Source organism: Motacilla alba, chromosome Z (assembly GCF_015832195.1).
Source record: "Motacilla alba alba isolate MOTALB_02 chromosome Z, Motacilla_alba_V1.0_pri, whole genome shotgun sequence".
NCBI classification, from domain to species: Eukaryota; Metazoa; Chordata; class Aves; order Passeriformes; family Motacillidae; genus Motacilla; species Motacilla alba.
Window position 1 is genome coordinate 28,184,734 of NC_052046.1, and position 20,654 is coordinate 28,205,387.

Here is a 20,654-nt window from a genome sequence, read left to right on the forward strand (position 1 = left end):
GAATTCTGCTTGTTTTTGTGTTTCATCTATTTCTTAAGCAAAATCTTCTATTTGCAAGTGCAAATTTAAGCTTCTGGTGTGACCACAAAACAAACTACCTGTGTTGGCCCTTTGATAGTCTTTTTTGCAAAATTAGTTGACTAATTAGAGCATGAAGAGAGATGAAGGCTAGGGAAGAAAGTTTTCTTTCTAAATAAAACCTAAGACCACATAAAGAAAAATGCAAATACTTGCAGTTACACGTTTAAAAGACTTCTCAAAATATTACTAGTGCAATAAGCTTTGGACCCATTTAAGGAAAAAGCTCTCTTCTTTCTGAGTTTTGTCTTCTTTCTTTCTTTGTACAAATTTTATGCCTTCATACCTAAAAGAACAAGTCAAAATGTGCTCCTGAAATGCAGCATGCTAAAATTACCCTTTTCCAAGGTGCTTTTATCACCAGAGGAGATGAAGAGGATTTGCAATCTCTCTTCTCTTCCTGGAAAGTCTGTGGTGTTCCAGTGAATGAAAGCATGCTGTGCTTTGCAATTACTGTACTTTGAAAAACACTGAAGCAACTATTTGATATAGTTGATATTTGCTGAAGTCTGCCATCAATATTTGTATTTATGAAGATGTCCTAAATCCAGCACAGATTTGTGAAGAAGCCTGAGGAAAGCTTCCTCATGAACGTATTTTTCATTAATAGAAAAAGGAGTTCCTCTTCAGGTTCCCAGACTGGGAAATGGCTACAGTAGCAAATCAAAGCTTTCTTTAGTCTGTTCAGTTATTGAAACCACTTGGGTCCAGTCTTTCTCCAGCGCTCAGAATAAATTCAGCAGTCTGACTTTTTTAAAGAAATCATTATGGAAATTAATACCCTGCCAACTTCCTCCCCTCACAAGCCCCCCACACCAAAATAACCACAACAAAAATCCCTCCAAACAACAAACACACAAACCCCCCAAATGAAAAACAAACATATAAACAAAACAAAACAAAACAAAAAACCAAACCACAATCATGGAGAAATTCTTTAAAAATTAATAGTATGCAAGCTACTACAATGAGAAAATGCCCATTCCCTTCTTCAGGAGTAAGACTTTGTATAGAAAATAGATTTTAATGGTGGATTAGTTTTATGTTTTTGCACATACATTGTTCCCATTGTCCCTAAAACTTGAAATGTGATAGATGAAAGATTAACAATTTGATTCTGGTGCTTTAAAAAACAATTAAAATAGTTTTTAAAACAGTTAAACAAAACACATAGATTTCAAAAATCACTTCAGCACTTAAAGACTCCTGAGAATGTTTACATCAAATTCAAGAAGTACCTGCCAGATACCATAAAAACTGTGTGGCACATTTTTGCACTCTGTATACCACAGGTGACTGTAGCAAAACATTTAATAATTGGTATTAACCTGTTTTTTTAATATTGGCATGTCATTGTTAATATCTTCCTCACAAGAAACTTAACATCCTGCTGCTCTGCAGGCAGAAGAGCTGAATGTCAGACAGGTGTCCTTAGAATTTACAAACCCAAGCTGTGCCTGAAGTGGGCATCTCTTGTACTTCCTTCCAAAGAGATAAATTACCACATCCTAAGGAATAGCCTCTCCTGTCTCCTTCCTTACCTCTGTGCTATCTATAATGGCCTTCTGCAGTCAAAATTGCACTCAAAATTACACAGAATGTTGCACTTTAATACAAAGATGAAGATCTGGTATCAGATTGATTTAGAGGAACTACCTTTATGAATTTTGTATTACTTCTAATAAATTTTGTCCCTTTTTGTTTAGTGGCTGTGTCCCTGCTTTCATCCTCTTTACTGTGGGTATGAAAGGTGAGTCATGAAGATTAACTGAAATGTTTTCATGGTTGTCATGTCCTTAATGTATTGAAGAGGACAGCTTTAGAATAAGGTCAAAGTTTAACCCTCTTTACAAAGTCAAGGGTCGTGAAGGTCCTTAGGTGAATGAGATATTTCTGCTGTCTGAGGTGTTTGTTGAAACAACTGTGCTTCCAGAAATGGTTAAAGTTTATAAACAGTGTATGTGGTGAACATGATGTGTTCTACAAGAGGATGTACACAATTCTATAAACCTACTCAAATTCCTCTACTTTTAGTTGCTTTAGAATTAATTCCAGCTATTTTACTTTAGCATAGACTTCCCTTTTTTCAGTGTGGCATTTTTTGTAGGAGAACTGTCACCTGTTTTGTCACTTTCTGGGCCTTCTTACTTCTCTCAATTTAGGATTCTGTTCTAGGCAAATATCTGTCATAACACTTTTAGCTAGCATCTGAAATGTACCCTCAGCCATAATATTTGTTAATAGCATTTTAAAATAGTGGATAAGAGACCTGCATTTTATATATGGATAATGAGATGACTGGCTCTCACAATTAAGGGATAACTATTGTGTGACTATTAATAAAAGCTTTGGTGATGTATAGTTATGTTATTGTAGTTCAGATGTCCTCTGTTCTCCCCATAGCTCCCCTTTCCTCCCCTGTATTGTTGCCACCAGACAGCCAGGGTTGTCTAGGACAGGAAAAAAAGGAGTGCACATCTGCCCCTTGCATGGGGCCGTTGGGAATGGAAGAGCTTGTTGCTTAGGGGGTGCAGCATGGCAACACTTGATCTCCAATCAAGTTGCAAGAAAGCAGTCTCCATCAATAAATGGCAAAGAAGAGCTGACTGACAGACTTTGGGAGTGGCCAGGGTTGGCTAATGCAGCCCCCAGGGGTATAAAAGGCTGTGCATCTGTCTTGAGGACAAACTGGTCACATGGTATTCATGGGGGCAGTTCTCAGTGCTGCAGCTTTTTCCTTATGTAATCCTATGTTTTATTTTTGTTAAAGTTTAATAAACCTTTCTAAATTTTCAAAGTAAACAGTTGTCTCTCACATGCACAAACAGAGAAACTGCATGTTGTGCCTGTGAAGGTAGTAAACTATGCATTTTTGGTTGTTAAAACAAGAGTTGTGAACCAGTCTCAGTTCTCAGGACTCTGCATGCAACAAATTTGTGTCTTCAGCAAGTACATTGCATCATCACTGCAAATGTAAACCAAGATAGTTCTGTTCTTCACAGAGCTTTTTATTAAACCCACTTGCACTTAGTAAGATGCTAGCCGTTAAGAAAACTTCCTACTCTGACCATTCACAAGAATCTCTGTCAGTCACACTCCCAGTGCTGGAGATTTCAGCTGCTGGGACGGAGGCCCCTTCACAACAGGCTGCTCCAGTGAACCAACTGGAGCTTGGCTCCCCCTATACGCTCCACTTACATGCAGTCACAGCAGATTTCCTTGTTGGTTTGACCCCAGGTTTCCCATAGGAGATGTTAATATCTCTAGTTCTGTAAAGCCATTTATTGACAGTAACACAGAATTAGCTCAAGTTGTCACCTCTTGGAGGAGTGTGAACAAAGGAATCTCTGGGCTTTTTCACGTTCACTGTCCAGATGCCTGTGAGTTTTTGGTGATGCTGTGACTCTGTGTCCATTCACCTGACCACCAGTGTTTGGGCCCTTTGTTATGCAGAAGATTGGCAGTTCTTAGCTTCTTGCCTCCCTGGACTCCCATCCAGAGCTCAACCTGCATCTCTGTAGCTTACAAACTGTGCTACCTATACCAGATGTGTTCCTTAGCAGTGGCTCCCCTAGTACCTAGGTATGTAACTGTGAGTGGATAGTCTCTCATGTACATGATTATTTCAAAATCCTTAATTGTTTTTCAAACAATCAGGTAAAATGTAAGGCCTTGTATAAAATTCTCTTCTGTGATATCTTCAATGGGTCCTTAGGTAAAAAAGACTTTGACAGGAAGAAGAAATCGTCGTAAGTGTACATATGTTTTACACAGGTTTGCATCCTCTGATGTTCTGCATTGACTTGAACTCCATCTTCATGCATCAGATACTGGGAGTTGCAGCAGGGTTACAAAGTATTTCTTGATACATTTCAAAATTGTGAGCTTTAAAAATGAGAATCAGTGGTGTTCAAGATTGTGTTTATAGAACTAGAATTTCTAGTAAGATAAAATGTCACTTGGGGCCATTTAGTAAAATCAATAAATTCTACATGGTGCTTGTATTAGGGTTTATTCCTTACCAGCAGTACCATTTCCATAAACATTTCAACAGCTCTTTACTATGTTACCTCTAGGTGTTTTACGCAGCTGAGCTAAGAGATATATGTTGTAGGTGACAGGAAGAGAGACAGAGATTTCAAATAAAATATGTGCTTCTTATTATGGAAAGAGTAAGTACTTAATCTGAGTTTGTGTTGTTGCATGCTAGCTGTGGTTTCTACTTGTTCTACTAAAGGGCAGACTGACTTTTGCAGGTCTTCAGGGCAAGTGAAGACCTCAAGCCTCTGTGACTTGTGCTGCCAGAGGAAAACCTAGGGGGTCTGACTGTCAAATCCACCTGCAAAAAGTCAGCTTTTCAATTACAGGAAGAAAGCTGTAATTTCCATAGAATGGCTGAAGTAAATCTAAAGAGCTGCAGTAGCATGTCTGTCATGCTGCTATCAAAATAGACTTCTTCTGCCAAGAATTTTTATGACATGAGACAGAGTAGGGAGAAGAAATACACAGAAGAGATCTGCCCAAAGGAAATGAGAAGAAAAAGAGTGTAAGTATTCCAAACCAGAGGGCAGGAACAAAAATCCCCAAGGAAATGGCATGTGGATTCTGCCAGAAATGTTGCCAGATCTTTCACAGGATGAGGTTGCCTTATCACGTTTGTATAAAGATCTGGAAAGAGGTATTAACCAAGTATGCGTGATGACTAAGAGTCCCAATAATGTCTCCATGGGGAATGTAAAAAAATGCAAGTATTGTCTTGAATTGGCTCCTCCCATTTACATATCACTGTAGAGTTCTAGAGATCATCAGAGGGCAATAGTAAAATTGTAAAAAAATTACATTTTTAGGCCTGAGGGACTTTTGTATGTGTGTTAGCATGAGTTGTTAATCTGTGCTGAGTTTTGAGCTCCTGATTTTGGAACCAGGGTGTTCACGGCTGGCTAGGGGTTTTTGCATGGTATTGCAGTGGCTGTAGGCATACTGAGCAGATTGCCTGGTTTATACAGCAAGGTAGCAGTGCAACCAAAATCACTGAAAGATCTCTTTGGCTGTCTCACAGATATGAATGGAACTGATTTTGTAATGAAGCTTTAGAATGGGTTTAAATGTATGTAGTCCAGGAGGGGCTGGAGGAATAATTCCAGGAGTTGAGAATAAATACTCTGATGAGCAATGAAACTGAATTCCTGATTGATGGTAAGTAAATGTAATCTTAAAAAGAAAATAAACAAGTAGCACTCCATTAACTTTTATCACTGCCCTGTTTAGACTAAAGTTTTAAATGTATGACAATGCATTTTGTATTTGCATAATTCAGCAGTGCTTTAAAGGAACAGGTGCTCTTTTCATGATGAAAAAGATGCTTTCATTTTGAGTAACCTGGGATATGGTGACTCTTTTTAGAGTGCTTCTGCTTGCAGTGTGAATTTTGGTGCACGATACATATTTTTGAGTTAGAGCAAAAATTATTTTGTCTTCAGGAGGAATGTGCTGTTGTGTTACCCCATTGTCTCCTTTGTAAACTGCTTACACGAAGTTACATGAAGCTGTAAAAAAATTATATCTGGTGGAAATGATAGGAACTACATTTCCACCTGAATGAAAGCAGAAATTTGCTGTGGAGATAGCTTTTTCTATAGGTTCTATTTATCTGCTCCCTTTCTGCAAGCAGTGGAGACATACAATTGCTGATAGCTTCACTTTCTCATAGTATGGCAAATGTCAGATGTGATTCCAGCATGACTCTTCAGAATTTAGTACATCTATGCTGGTTGCAGGAAAAAATGTATAGAATTAAAAATAGGACTGGTTGATTTCGGTTTATTAAATTTTGAAATTGTTCCTCAGTATTGAGTTGCCATAAATGCTATTTTTGCTAGATTAAAAAACAAACAAAAAATTACATGTAAGTTGACATTTCAAGTTGACAAAACTTACTAATTTATGAAATACTACAGACCAATTCTCCTCAAAACTAGAGCTGCAGTCAGAGAGATAAAAATGTGTTAATCCTTTTGTGAACCCTCTCACAGCACTAATTTGAGTGCTCTGCCTTTCATCTGCAATGTAAGGGAGAATTACTATGTTGCTTCCAGTGGTCAAAATGAGGCCTAGAGGGATTAAATGGAATGGGTATGAGCAGTATCTGGTATGTGAAGCCTCAAAAGCTACACAGATCCTTCCAAAACCATTGTTTCCCCCTGAGGAGAGTGATTCTGATATATATTCTTTTTTCTTTAGGAGTGATTTAAAAAATATATTATTACTATCTTATTATCTTTTTTTAGCTTTGAAGTAAATGCCAGAAGGATATTTAACTCCACCATTTTGAAATTATAAACACATATAAAATTACAATAAAATGTGTAAGACTGACCAAGGCTAGTGTGCAGGTTTAGTGCTATGTGCTGTGAGATAATCAGTTCCACCAAATCCTTCTTATTTCCAGTAACATGCTGTTGAGGGAAGACTTGGTGTTTCATTGCAGTCATTAGTGGTGCTTATTAAATCAGTTATTTAAATGTTTAAAATATGAACTACTGGAGGAAGTGCTACCCATTTCGCTGTAGTCTGCAGCGTGTTTTCTGAATTCATAAAGCTGAAATGACTGCAAAATGTAAAAGATACATAAAGATTTTAAGGAAAGACATTTCACTTTCCATATTCAAGTTTCAAGATAAATTGAAGGAAGATTTATGTTACTTTCATTCTGAGTAGCTGCAGTTTGCAGCAGTAGTCAAATGATATTTGTGCATAGCTGTTGCTGCCAGCTGGAGGTGAGCAGTATTGCTGAGTAGTTGCCAGCTCAGAAGGCTAACTCAGATTTGCAGCTATTTTTGTGAGACACAGAACACTAGGGAAGTTCATCTTAGAAGCAGTTTAGTGTTGTTTTACCTATAGTGATACTTTTACTGTATTTACTTTAAAATTAATTCAAAATAATTCAAATGCCACGTTCTGATATACCTCCTAAAATGTAAAAGATAACTTTGTCATATAATTTAAATAAAAAACTAATTCTGGATAACTCAAGTTATGTAAAATGTGTTTCTATGTATTTATATAATTAATTGGGAGTAATAATATGGAAATTTGAGGTAGGAATATATTAATATTGTTTTCTGTAGTGAAAACATGGATTATTTAAGTTAAAATAAAATGATTGGAGATTATTTTTTTCAAGCGAATGATGTATATGGCATTTATGTTGACTTCAGATATTTATCTTATTTTGAAATGGAGACAGCTAATTGTTCACAGATCATCTTTGATTTGGATGTGACACCTCTCTCTGGTTCATAATTGAATTCTCTTTCATCTGCCATGTTTGACATCACTTGCTGTGTAATTCTGCACTCTTCAGGCAAGTGAGAGAATTTTTTTTTGTGTGATAGTGCAAGTTTTTCTAGAGGTGACAGAAATGCTAGCTGCCAGAAATTAGAATAGTGCTGCATCTGTCTGAGACTTAGTCTTTGGGAAAAACAGGAAAAAGGAAATGCGGGTATGATTTTAATGCTTAACAATTCAATAATTTTGGAAATTTATGGTCTGATTTTGGTGGGAAAGAAATATGTAATTTTTGTATTTTCAGTGTTATTTTCATCCCCTTAGACCCTGCTTCCATTTCCCCTTTTACATTGTGCATGCATCATGTATTTGTGACTACAAGTGCATGTGTACTTGCAAAAATGCAAGTACTCAGACAAACCATGTAAGTTCCAGTAATCTTCTTAAACCAAAATGGCACAGAACTGATCAGTCTTCTTCCTTGTCTTGGAGACTGAGTAATTCTGCAATAATTCTTCTGGAAGTCAGATCTAATTTGTTTCATTATGACTTGAATTTATTATGCTTTTTTCATTTTTGAAAAAGATTGTGAGATACAAAGCTGTGTTTCATGTCAGGGACATACAGGCAACGTGTGTAGTTGTGATTGTGATATGTGTGGAAACTGATCATGGGACAATTAAAGGATGAATTCTAATAAATAACTGAGGGAGTAAAGCATGGAAGTAAAGCATTGAACCTATCCTTTTGTTGCAATTAACCTTTATAACATCTGAATTAAGGCTTTAAGGATGTTGCTTTGTGCACGTAGCTAGGCATTGAACAGCTTTGCAATAATAACCTTTTGAAGTATAATTTTAGAATACTGTTTGTAGTAAAGGACTTTGAAACTATGGCTTTAGAATATATGTAGAGGAAACATGCTTATCTCAACACTTTAGCAAAACAGTAAAAAGCAGCTTGAGAAAGGAAGATGAACATCAATCCAAGGATAAATAGCATTGACCAAGGGAAGCTGGACATCACTGTTATGAGATTTATAGTCTTTGCAATTAAAAGGTGGACCCACATCTGGAGTCTGGACTGTACCAGCTGGGAGACTTCTTTTTTCTTTCAGAAGTCAGACCCCACCATCTGGGGATACTCCTTTCTGGGGTACATCCTGAGAAAAACTAACTCACAATAGTGTATAGAATTGTGACGTAAAAATTGGGAATAGAAACTGCTGAGAAAGTGTGTGTGTACCCCTATAAATACCTGTAAGCCTCAACCATTGGTGTGCAGTTGGAGGGAAAACTTCCCCCACTGTACCCAGCGCTGTTTTGCTCATACTTTACCACCTTAATTAATAAATAGATTGCTGCTTGAATATTGGCCTAGTCAAGCTTCTTATTTATAACAAGATCATATTTGGGATTTTTGAGAGTGCAGGTAACTTGCTTCTACAAGTGCATATAGAAAGCAGCTTCATGTTTGTCAAGTCATAGACAGTATGGCTTGATGTGCCTTTGAAAATAATGGGTTGCTTCACGGAGAAAGACTGAAATGTCCAGGGAATGGTTACAACTTTTATGAGCACTGCAGCATAAATGCAAATCATATATATAAGCTTATTTTGAAAAATTCAGTATTTGTGTTCATCTTGGAATCTTGGACATACTCTTCTCTTAAGGGGTGGAGAGGGTGGTGGTTCTGAATGTTAACTGCAGCAGCACTGCCATATGAGGGCAGCCAGAAGTGGAAGGCAAAACAATGCATCGAGGAAAGGTAGCTAAGGTCAGCATATACTTTATTTACTATGACATTTCAAATCAGTAAAAAATCATAGGACGGATGAGGTTTGCAGGGACTTCTGGAGACAGATCAATCAATCCTCTTGCTCTGAGCAAGATTGCTTGGGACAATGTCACAGCAGTTTTCAGGGGTCTCCGGAGACACTCCCTGAGCAACTTATTCCAGTGTTTGGCCAGGGTAAAGGGGCTCATTCTTGGTACCAAAATTGGCCAGACAGAAACATAGGTTCCTCTAAGACAGTTTTGAGTATTAGAAATCAGGCATTCATCCTCTCAGTGACAAGCATTTTACTGGTCTCTCAGAGGATGCTTCCTGTAATCAAGTGCCCTGAACGTCAGGTAAACAGAGCTTTTATAATAAACAGTGATTACATATTCATCACCTATCCCTGATTACCTAGTGTATATGTATTACTGTATTTTACATAGTCACACCCCATGTCAAAGTCCTTATATGGTCCTTCTCATCTCTTCTTTGGTGGTCTTCAATGGCCAGTGTCCTTTCTAGGTGGCTTTTCCTCAACCCCAGTTTTTGAGTTAGCACAGTATTGTTGTTTTGTATTTCTTCTGCTTTGTCAGACTTGCTGAGCTGAGCTGGTATCCTGCTTGTATTTTGCACAACTCCTGTTTGCCTAAGATACATCCTTTATTTCTCCAGTGTTGTGCTGCTCTGTTTGACTGTCCTTGTGAGAGTAAAATGCTGTTCTGTTCCACTGCTCTTATCAAGTCTCCCCTTCTCTTGAGACTAAATTCCTTGAAGGGAGCTGGTCTAATAGCAAACTAAAACACACAGAGCAATTATTATGGTGACAATTACAAACATAGTTTGATCGAGATTTCTTCAGCTCCCCAAGAGGTGTCATCTTGAGCTATGCATTGTCAAATTTGTGTTTGTTTCCAGATTTCCTGGACATCTGTAGACACTCTACCATTTTGATCAATGTATATAGAGCAACTAGTGTTAATGACAGTGCATCCTTCTTGTGATGCCAAGAGAAGGTCTAGAGTCATTTGTTTTTGTAAAGCAACATGTGACAAGATCTTAACTCCTTTCTGCAATGCAGTAATGACATCTATTGTATGATTTTCTCTATATATTTTATGGTAGCAGAAAAATTCACTATTATCTTTTCTAATTCACTTACTCCTAGCCAGGCTAAAAACCACCATACAAAGCTATAAAATTTAGTTGGTCGCTCAGTTACAACATTTAAGGTGCATTTTATACACTCCAAATAGCTTCTTATCCATAGTCCTGAGGGCACCTGGTCTTTATCAATTATTGTTATGTTAGGGACTAAGTCTTCAAAAGTAAAAATGCCTTTCCAGCCTAGGGGCAACACTTTATGGGCTTTATTCCCACATATCCAGTAACATCCTGTTCCATTTGGTATCAGCCAAGGATGATTTACTTTGTCCCATATTAAGTGTTTGAGTGCATTGTGTGTGATTTCCAACAGAAGTTCCGATTTCATCAGTATGATCCAGTGTCCTGATCCTTTGTGGGGGTTACATCTTTGCACATGTGTACAATCCCGAGAGATGTTGGTGGGTACTTGCGTACTGACTGGTTTGTCTGCTTCTTGGTAAAAGGAAGTGTTCACCCAGTAACTAGTATTAATTTCTTCTGGAACTGGAATTGCTGTAAATGGTTAAATAGTTTCATTTAAAAAACTGTTACACAGCCCTATAGAAACAAGTTGAGGCAATATATTCTTAAGGATGAAAAGAAGGATAAAAGTGAGAAAATTACTTCCTTCAGTCCTTGAAAAACTTGGGAGTCTAAATCCCTGTGCTGGCAATCTGTTGTTTGTAGGTGACCCATTGTGTTTGTAAGAAACAACTGATAAACCCAGAAGGATTTGGCATGATTGCAGTAGTTGCTTTTCACAGAAGAGAACATAAGAGGGTTTTTAATTTGTGATAAAACAAGGGAGGATAATGATATGGGAGAAAGGTGGAGAGAGCAATGTGTAGCAGAACTGGCAAGGAAACGGTGATTTCTTTCTTGAAAAATAAGTTTGTAATCTTAGTGGAGAAATGGAGAACTTGGTTTTATTTTCTTTTTTGCTATACTTTTGCTGTACTGTCTTAGGCTCTGCAAGTAGTGCTGCAGAAGTAAAATTTTATATTAGATTTAAATCAATTAATGTCAGCAAACTCTTGCTCCAAAATCAGGATATGGTGGTAGATGGAAAGAGGAGCAACTTGATGGAAACTCTTCTGTTTGCTTTTTTTTGCTGCCAGACATTCTGTGTCCCTCTTTCACTGCTGTGGAACCAGTGATTGTGCCCGTGTGCATTTCGGCTAGCATTTTATGTGTGGCAGCAAAGGTTAATATGCTAGGGCTTGAAGTTATGACTCTGAAATAACAAGAATATACCAGATATTGAAATGCCTTTATTTTGTGTCTTCCTTCATGCTTTAGCTTTAGTATTACTTTAAAAAGAAGAAAAAGTTTAATAGGAAGAAAGAGATAAAACTAGTTTCTTGTTGCTACATGTTCTGGGATATTTCCATAATGCATTTTTTTTCTTGCAGAAGACCCATAATCACATAATAAAATATTAATAGCACTACTCTTAAAAGATTTAGCTCCTAGCATGAGCATATGTAAATACAGTGTTCAAAATGTGTAACAGATGAAGTTCTTGTATGTACTGTGAATGTATAATTGATTTAATTTTTCTAGTCTTAAAATTAAATGTGATGTTCTAAATGTGTGCTGTCATCGGATCCTACCTAGAGAGATGTGTTTAAAACTTTTTTGCAAAAGCTTGTGTATACTAAGAAATATAATTTTTGGACAGAAATGTGTTTGTAGTTCATGCACTCCAGAGGGTTGGAGAGTTTCTTACATTCTGACTTCCTTTATTTTATTTCCTTAGGACACATTTTATACAAATAACTAATCTAAGAATATTTGCCCTGGCATACAGAACTACAGATACATTTAATGTCTTTATGATGATTTTCCTGACACAGCTTCACCTAAAACTCTGTGGAAAAAACCCACATAGCTTGCAAAGTACTGCAGTGGAGCACAAAATCTTAATTTATGTATGTTTATTCAATGTATACATTATAACTATTGAATCAACACAGGATTTGAGGATACTGGTAATGACTAGTCCAAATATTACTATAAGGTCTAGCTTTGTGTTTTTCTTACTTATTTTGCTTTAATGGGCCAGGACTAGATATGAATGCAATTACAACTGTAATTCTTAAAATCATCAAGTAATTGGGGTTGGAAGGGACCTTAAAGACAATCAATTTCCAACTTCATAGCAAAGAATTATTTTTCAACCAGTTTGGTTTTTTGGTTGTTTTGGTGGGGGTCTTTTTTGTATTTTTGTTTGTTTTGTTTTGCTTTGTTTTGCGTTGTTTTTAAAGGAATCTTGGTAATTGTCATACTGATGAAACTGTTACATTGAGCTCCTACCCAATATCAAGGGGCAGATTCCTTGATATTGGGTAGTAGCCCTGAGGTGGGGGAGTGGGATGTGGCCTTTTCTTAGTTCAGTAGGATGATGTTATACACATATACCTTACATGAAACTTTTAGTAACATTAGCTATTGCATTTTTTTTCCTTCCCAGAGAACAAATTCATTTGGAGCTAGTAATGCTGATTTCCCCCCTGGGGATCCTGGAATGTACCAGTTGGATGTTACTCTAAGAAGAGGACAGAATCTAGCTGCACGGGACCGCGGAGGTAAGTGAGCTGGTGAACACTGCCTTAATAATTGGGAAGTTGCATTTTTGTTTGGTTAATTTGTATGTGTGTATTAAAATTAAAATGCCCTGGGGAACATAACTAGTGACTGGCCACCATCTGGATGTGATACCATGCAGTCACATGCTCTGGGCCCAGCCAACCCAACAGTTCTTAATCCAGTGAGGAGGGCACCTGCCTAGACAATGAGCTGCCAGATTCTCCAGGAGAATGCTGTGGGAGACAGTATCAAAGGCTTTGCTGAAGTCCAGGTACACAACCTTTCCGTCATTCACAGCCTTTCCATCATCCATCAGGCAGGTCACTTGGTCATGAAATGAAATCAGGTTGGTCAAACAGAACCTGCCTTTCTTAAACCACTGTTGGCTGGGCCTGGTCCCCTGATTGTCTCCTGTATCTACCATGTGATCACACTCAAGAGAATCTGATCCATAACCTGCCAAGGTACTAAGGTCAGGCTGACAGGCCTGTAGTTCCCTGGATCCACTTTCCAGCCCTTCTTATGAATGGGCAGCATGTTGGCTAATCCCCAGTCATCTGGGACCTGATGATAAATAAATTATAGAGGGCAGCTTGGTGAGCTCTTCCGCCAGCTCCCTTGGTACTCCTGGGTAAATCGCATCTGGTCCTATAGATTTAGGACTGTCCAAATGGCTTACAAGTCACTAATTCCTCTTGCATTACAGGATGCTTATTCTGCTCCCCACCCCTGTCTACCAGCTCAAGGGCTGGTTTCTCTGAGAATAACTGATCTTACTGTTACAGACTAAGGCACAGAAGGCATTAGGTACCTCAGCCTTTTTCTCATCCTTAGTGATAGTTTCCCCCAGCATTCAAAAAAGGATGGAGGTTTTACTTGGCCCTCCTTTTGTCATTAATATATTTATAAAAACACTTTTTATTTTCTTTCATAGCAGTGGACAGATTGATTTGTAGATTTTTTCTTTCTAATTTTCTCTTTACATGACCTAATGACATCCTTTTACTCTTCCATAGTTGCCTGCCCTTTTTTCCAAAGGTCAGAAACCCCCCGTTTTTTTCCCCCTCAGTTCCAGCAAAAGTTTCCTGTTGATGAGGCTTCCCTGACAGCTCATCTCTCAGCACATAGGGACATTTCACTTCTGCATCTATAAAATTTTCTTCTTAAACTATGTCTAGCCTTCCTGGACCTCTTTATTTCCCAGCCGAATCTCTGAACCAATTCCAGAACAGGCCGACATTTATCCTGCAGAAGTCCAAGGCAGAGGTTTCTTACTTCACCGTTCCTTACTTCACCAAGAATTAAAAACTCTTATCACTATGCCCAAGATGGGTATTCTGACCACCGCATCTCTCACCAATCCCTTCTCTATTCAGAAAGAGCAGATCTAGTGTTATCTCAGCCCTGGTAGGCTCCCTTGCCAGCTGTGACAGGAAATTCCACACACTCCAAGAATCTCCTAGACTGCCTCCTCTCTACTGTGCTGAGTTTCTGGCAGACATCCATCCAGTTAAAATCTGTCACAAGAGCAAGAACTGGCAATTGGGAAATGTCAGCCAGCTACCTATACAATGTTTCATCCACCTCTTCATCATGGTTGAGTGGTCTGTAAGACACTCTCACCAGGATGTCTGCCTTGTTGGCTGAGCACTCAAACTTACCATCACTATCCTTGAGCTGTATACAGCTGAAACACTCCGTGATATACAGAGCCATCCTATCACCTCTTCTTCATCACCGGACCCTTCTGAAGAGCTTCTAAACATCCACAGCAGCACACTGGTCAATCAAGTCATTCTACCATGTTTCTGTAATGGTGACTTGTCTTATAGATTTTCTACTGCAGAATGACCTCCAATTCCTTCTGTTTGTTATCCCTACTGGAGTCTTCTGCTGTGTTATCAATTTCAGCCCTGATGCTGGTGTGAGCCCTGCTGGGCTCATCTTTAGTGAGCAAGGTCTTATCCCCTTCTCCCTTTAAACCTAGTTTACAGCACTCTCAATCCACACTTCCAACTCACAAGCTAGAACTGTTTTTCCTCTTTTAGATGTTCCAAGGCTGTCAGCAAAAGACTGATTTTTCCCTCTCTTGTCTTCCAACTCAATGCCACTCCCACCTTAACCATATTCCTGGTACAGTCAAGGGATGCTTCATTGCCAAACTGTCTACATGAAGTCAAGACCTAAGAGAATTCCTGAGGTTGTATAGTCGTTCCAAGGAGCAGGGGGTGGGTGCACCATAACATAGTGTCCATACACAGAATTAATTTAGATACCTGATCTTTGACTTCAGAATCATCACCACTGCGTGAATAACCAAGGAACAAGTTAGTTGTGCTAGACAAAACATTTTTGTGCCACTGAAATTCTGCCCCAGGAATTACAGGTGTGAATGAATGTAACACCAGAGACCACCATTTTCCACTGCTGTAGTTTTTTGAAACAAGGAGACATTAACTTCAGATAAAGAGTACTGACATCTTGTGGCTGGATGAAATAATGCGAAGAATGCTGATCATAACTGTTTTAATTTATGTTTAGAAGAGCATGTTGCAGTTTTAAGAAAAGCTATTTCTTTTGGATGTATTTTCCAGTGGATAGAAATGCAGAGTTCTAAAATCTGCTGGTCCCTTGAAAAGCCCTAAAAGTTAAAGGAAAAAAGAAGTCTTGTCTTATAATTTTGCTGCTCTTAGTGAAGATGCAGTTGTAACTGAAGCTAGAGTTACTGTTTATTTTAAGATAGTTTTCAGTCATTTAGTCTCACATGCACTCCTGGATGACTGCAAGTCTCTGTGCCTACTCACCCTGAGACTCCTCTCTCACAGGTAGTTCAGTCCTTGTGATACTTCCACATACATGTCCCATGCATATGGCATTCATATAGCATATTTAACATTTTACTTATATCCATCAGGGTTGTTTTTCTGATCACAATTGTTAATCAGTTGTTTCAAGAGGCTTTGTCCAGTGCTCTCTGGTGAGTAGGTGATTGTTGCAGAAGGCATGTTGAGGGCTTTGTGGACAGACTTTAATTTTCTCATTGTGAGTGCTGTAGGAAGTAAGTCTGTATGGAAAAGAAACGACAGTAAAGTCGTTGAAGACTCACAGTGGTGGTGTTGGTGGAGTATGTGCCTTTTCAAAGGCACAAAATAATTAGTTTAATATTTTACAGGAGTAATTTTAACTTTCTAATCTAATTTTTGTTGCATTAAGATAATGTATTAGCCCTAGAAAGGACATAATTCTGTTAACTAAAACAAATAGTGCCAGTATTTAATGTATGACTTTAAGAATGGATTGCAAACAACAGAAAGCGATGCACGCACACATTTGATGTTAATGGAGTCAATTAACTGAGTATTTACACCCCAGAAAGTAATAGATTGTGACAATAAAGTATTCTTTTCATCTGATGCTGTTTTGAATTTGACTATCTATAGAATAGATAGTTTAGTTCTGTTTGAAGCAGTCAAACAGTAGTAGTAGAAGTAGTAGTTAGTCTCCATTTCCTTTCTGTATTACAAAGATAGAACTAACAGTATATATGTGTGTCTTTACCAGGAACAAGTGATCCATATGTCAAGTTCAAACTTGGAGGAAAAGAAGTATTTAGAAGTAAAACAGTACACAAGAATCTCAATCCTGTGTGGGAAGAAAAAGCTTACATTCTTATAGATAACCTTAGAGAACCACTGTATATAAAGGTAAGACACCAGCTTATGTATGTCTGATAAATTAGAGCAGAAGATTTATTAGAAGAATTCAGGTTTTGTGATTTTCTGTATACTGGAAAATTTATTGTGCAATAGTGAAGACTACAGATTAGTTAGAGTGAAAATTACTTAAGTTTTGTCTGTAGAATGATGACGTCAACATTTTTAAAAGTGGCAAATACAGGCATTTTTGTTTACTTCAGGTCATAACTGTTTTATATTTCTCTAGTGTGATTTTAGCAGATGAACAGAGAAAGTAAACTGTATTTCATGACTCATTTTATTTATGGAAATATCAATGCATAATTATTATACGAAGCATAACCTGTCCCATTAAAAGCAATTCAATGCTGAGGTCAGTTTTTGAGAATTTATTGAGATATGTACCTGTTTTTCCAGTTTTCTAATTTTTCTGTTTGTTTGGAACACAGTGAGTGTGCATCTATGTTTCATACCATTTTTTTGCTCTTACAATTTTTACATTGTAACTCTCTGTAGTAAATCACTGGTGAGGATGATTTTGTCATATTAGAGGCACCAATTACTCTGAAATAACAGATTGCTTGAGTTTAGGTCAAAAAGTGGCCAGCAATATCCTGACTAATAAGCAGCAGTGCCACTAGTATTTCTTAGATGTTGGTATTGGAATGAATACCAGAACAACTGTGATAATTGTTTTATGCTCACAGAAGAGAAAAGTGCTTTTCTGGCCCTGATCTATATGCAAAAGTGATTATTAGTTGTGTAAAACAAAGTACATAAAAATTATGATCCCAAAAATTTATTTAGAAAAACTGTAGTCCTAGGATTCAAAATAAAACATGCATACATTGAAAATACTTTGGGAAGTATGGAAACTTGGCTCACCTATATAATTGTCTTAGTTGATCTGAAATGACATGATGTTTTAGATCAGTATCAGTCTTAATCTAAAATTCATGACAGAATTTTTAACTGAAATGTCAAATTGTAGATTTTTTTTAGTAGAGCAATGCCACTTAAACATCTCTTAAGTATTAATCAGTACTATCTTTCATGCTGCTCACAAAACTACATTGTTACTAGAAAAGCTTAAAAGCTAAACAGAATCCTCAAAAGGCATTTTCCTGCCTTTATTTTGGTTAGTGACTCATAAGGAATAAACAGGTGAAAGAGAGAGGAAAATGCAAAGACTTGCAATGCAGCCACCTGTTTTAGTTTATTTAGGCCAAGAATCAGCCCTGCAGTAGGATGTGTATTTTTTTCCCCTAAAAAAAGTGTGTCAAGTAGTATGTCTGTCAGGGTTGTACTCTGAACACAGTGTGTGAAGTTTTACAGCTCATTCAGATATTTTAAGACATGATTGAATTTTACTAAGCTAAAAATACTTGGTATTTTTACCATGGTAGTTTGTAGAGGGGGAGAGAAGGAGGGAGAAAACAATTTTGACATTGCACCATGAACTGAGATTTCATTATTTGTTTTCTTTGCCCACTGGAATGACTAACAGATATAGAAAATCCAAGGGTGAACATTCAGGTAGATTGATGCATGTGAGAGACTTGTGCTCACATACTTGTATCCAGCCCACTGAGTTGTGCAGCTATGCTGTAGCTTTTGGGCCAAAGGATTTCTGTTACTACTGTCTTAACCCTCTCCATATTAATGTATTTGTAGAAGATGAACTGTTTTGCCTTCTGGAATAGTTTCTGTAGTACAATAGTAGAAGTACTTATATTAGAGTTGAAGACCTTGAACCTAGTCCTGTCATATTCTCAATTTTCTCCTTTCTTCTTACAAGGTATTAACACGTCTCACTCTTACTTAGTTGAAGATATGTTCTAGTACTCAGAAAACCTCATATTTACAAAAAAAAGTTAATTTACCTTAAAAGTTGATTTTGATAATTGATCTTTTCCCTTTTTTTGATTTTTTAATTTGTGTTGCATCTTTTCTTTGTTGCTGTCCACCTTTTTTGTTTATTTCCCTGCAATAGCTGCCCCTGGATTATTTGCTATTCTTTCTTCGGACGTGGGAAATCATAACCCATCTCAAGTAATACCTTCTGATGTACTGGCCAGATTCATGTCTGGAAGTCAGTACATTTATTCTCTTTAAGGTAGCAAATTAAGAGGCAGAATTCTCCTAGTAAAGTATTTATTGTCATTATTTCCTTACACATACCCCTTCAGTTTTAATCTTAGATTGTAATGTTTCTAACCCTTGAAAGTTGCATAGCCTTCAAAAGGTAAAATTATATTATTTCAAATACTGATGCAGGTGTTATAGTAAAAGTGGAAGCACTTTTCATAACCATATGCTGCCTTCCTGCTTCCACTTTGCAGGATTCATAAAGGAATCAATGTTTAAGAAATTGGTGATTCTGCTTAGCATTATTAATTTTTTAAATCTTCCTTCTTTCAGTGTCTATGTATATAAAAATATTTCTTTCATTTTTATAAAATTGTCATTCATGTGCATAGTCTAGTAGTAGTATACACCAGTGTCTCTGTATGATGCAGTCTAATTTATAAACAAGCAATTTCAGACTTGATTTTATGGCCAGAAAGTTTCAGGTTACTTTCAGCTAGTCCTGATTCAACAAGTGAGAGACATGAAGCTACAGCTCTGGAAAAAGAGTTTCAAGAATAGTCAGAAAAGCTCTAAAGAAGGAAGTATTTCTAGTACTAAAAAATGCTCTTGTGCATCATAGGTATTTGATTATGACTTTGGACTTCAAGATGACTTCATTGGTTCGGCATTTTTGGATCTCACATCATTGGAATTAAATAGGTATGGCACAAATAAGCGTTTGGAATAGTTAGATATTTTTATATGCTTATACCATGTTTGTGGAGTTGTAAGTAAAAATTTATGCTAGAAAATAATTATAGAAACCTACACAGCATAAAACTAACAAAAGAAAGCCACTTTTGCTTTAGAAATTATTGTATTATGAATATTAATTTATTAGCTGATTATGCACATTTCACAGTGTCTATGGAGGGGTTCGCTTTACAACCACGTTAATCTTGTTTTCATATTAGCTTCTTTCACAGCATTAACCCGAATGTTTGAAATTTTTTTGTGTTTTTAACCCATTAATGTTACATTTTTGATTTAATTACTTCAATACATGTAATACAGTACTTAATGTAGAGTAAAAGTATTTTGTAATGTGCATTCAACGGAAATACTTATCAATAGAAATAGGGTAAATTTGTACCACTGTTTTCTAAGTAGCTTCGTATTAATTCAAATGCCTTCAATTCTTATGACTGAGAAATTTCATTATCTGAGAGTCTGAAATCCAAGTAAATGCATAGATTTTGTCTTCTAGGCAAACAGATGTTACCTTGAGTCTGAAGGATCCTCATTACCCTGACCATGATCTGGGAAGTATATTCCTGTCAGTTGTCTTGGCTCCAGGAGACCCGCGAGAAGCGGTAATTTTAAGTATTTTAGTAAATGTCATCACTCCTGTCATTGATCTCTGGTTGGATGACATAAAGCACAAGAGATTAATTTGACTTTTCTTATTCTTAAGATAACACTGAGAGATGTTTCAGGTATAGTATAGCTTATTTCACCTGAGTTGAATCCTCCCTTACATAGTTAATAAGAAGGTATTCAGATGGATTAGGTAAAGCCAGTTGTAGGTGAATAGTGCTGATTAATATGGACAAACATCAGTAAACCATTGGTTAAAAATTTTTGGATCTAGTCTTCTCTTTCTACATAAGGGTATTTGAATCCTATTCCATATGAAATATAAAGTTGAAGAAGGTGGTGTTTCTGCTTTTTGGCAGCTAATGTTAAAGGATTATTTGATGCTTTTCAATTTTTTGAATTTGCATTTCAATTACAAAATTGTATAATTTTCTAAGTTTATTGTAATTCCTTCATCAGACTTACTTTTCTGAGCTGTATAGCTGTAAGTTAAAATAGTTTCCATGTTTCTAGATATTCTTAGTTGTGACAAATTCTTTCTAGTATAATTGCCTTGGTTGGAAAAGACAGGTGTCTGCTAAGGACGGCAGGAGCCTCCCTTGGAATGAAAAATGCAAACCCCCTCCCTCTGAAATA

At 37.0% G+C, this 20,654-nt stretch overlaps 1 protein-coding gene across 9 annotated transcripts in view; it reads left to right on the forward strand.

The window, feature by feature from the left end:
• Positions 1 to 20,654, forward strand: part of MCTP1 (multiple C2 and transmembrane domain containing 1) — a 215,661-nt gene that overhangs the window by 43,899 nt on the left and 151,108 nt on the right. For all 9 annotated transcript variants that reach the window (XR_005255499.1, XR_005255497.1, XR_005255498.1 and 6 more), the window contains exons 2-5: positions 12,761 to 12,875; positions 16,438 to 16,580; positions 19,282 to 19,361; positions 19,909 to 20,014. Coding sequence is in view for 6 of the 9 variants with exons in the window: in XM_038125803.1 (XP_037981731.1) it covers positions 12,761 to 12,875; positions 16,438 to 16,580; positions 19,282 to 19,361; positions 19,909 to 20,014 (444 nt within the window). In the remaining 3 variants the exon portion in view is untranslated. The remainder of the gene's footprint in view (positions 1 to 12,760; positions 12,876 to 16,437; positions 16,581 to 19,281; positions 19,362 to 19,908; positions 20,015 to 20,654) is intronic.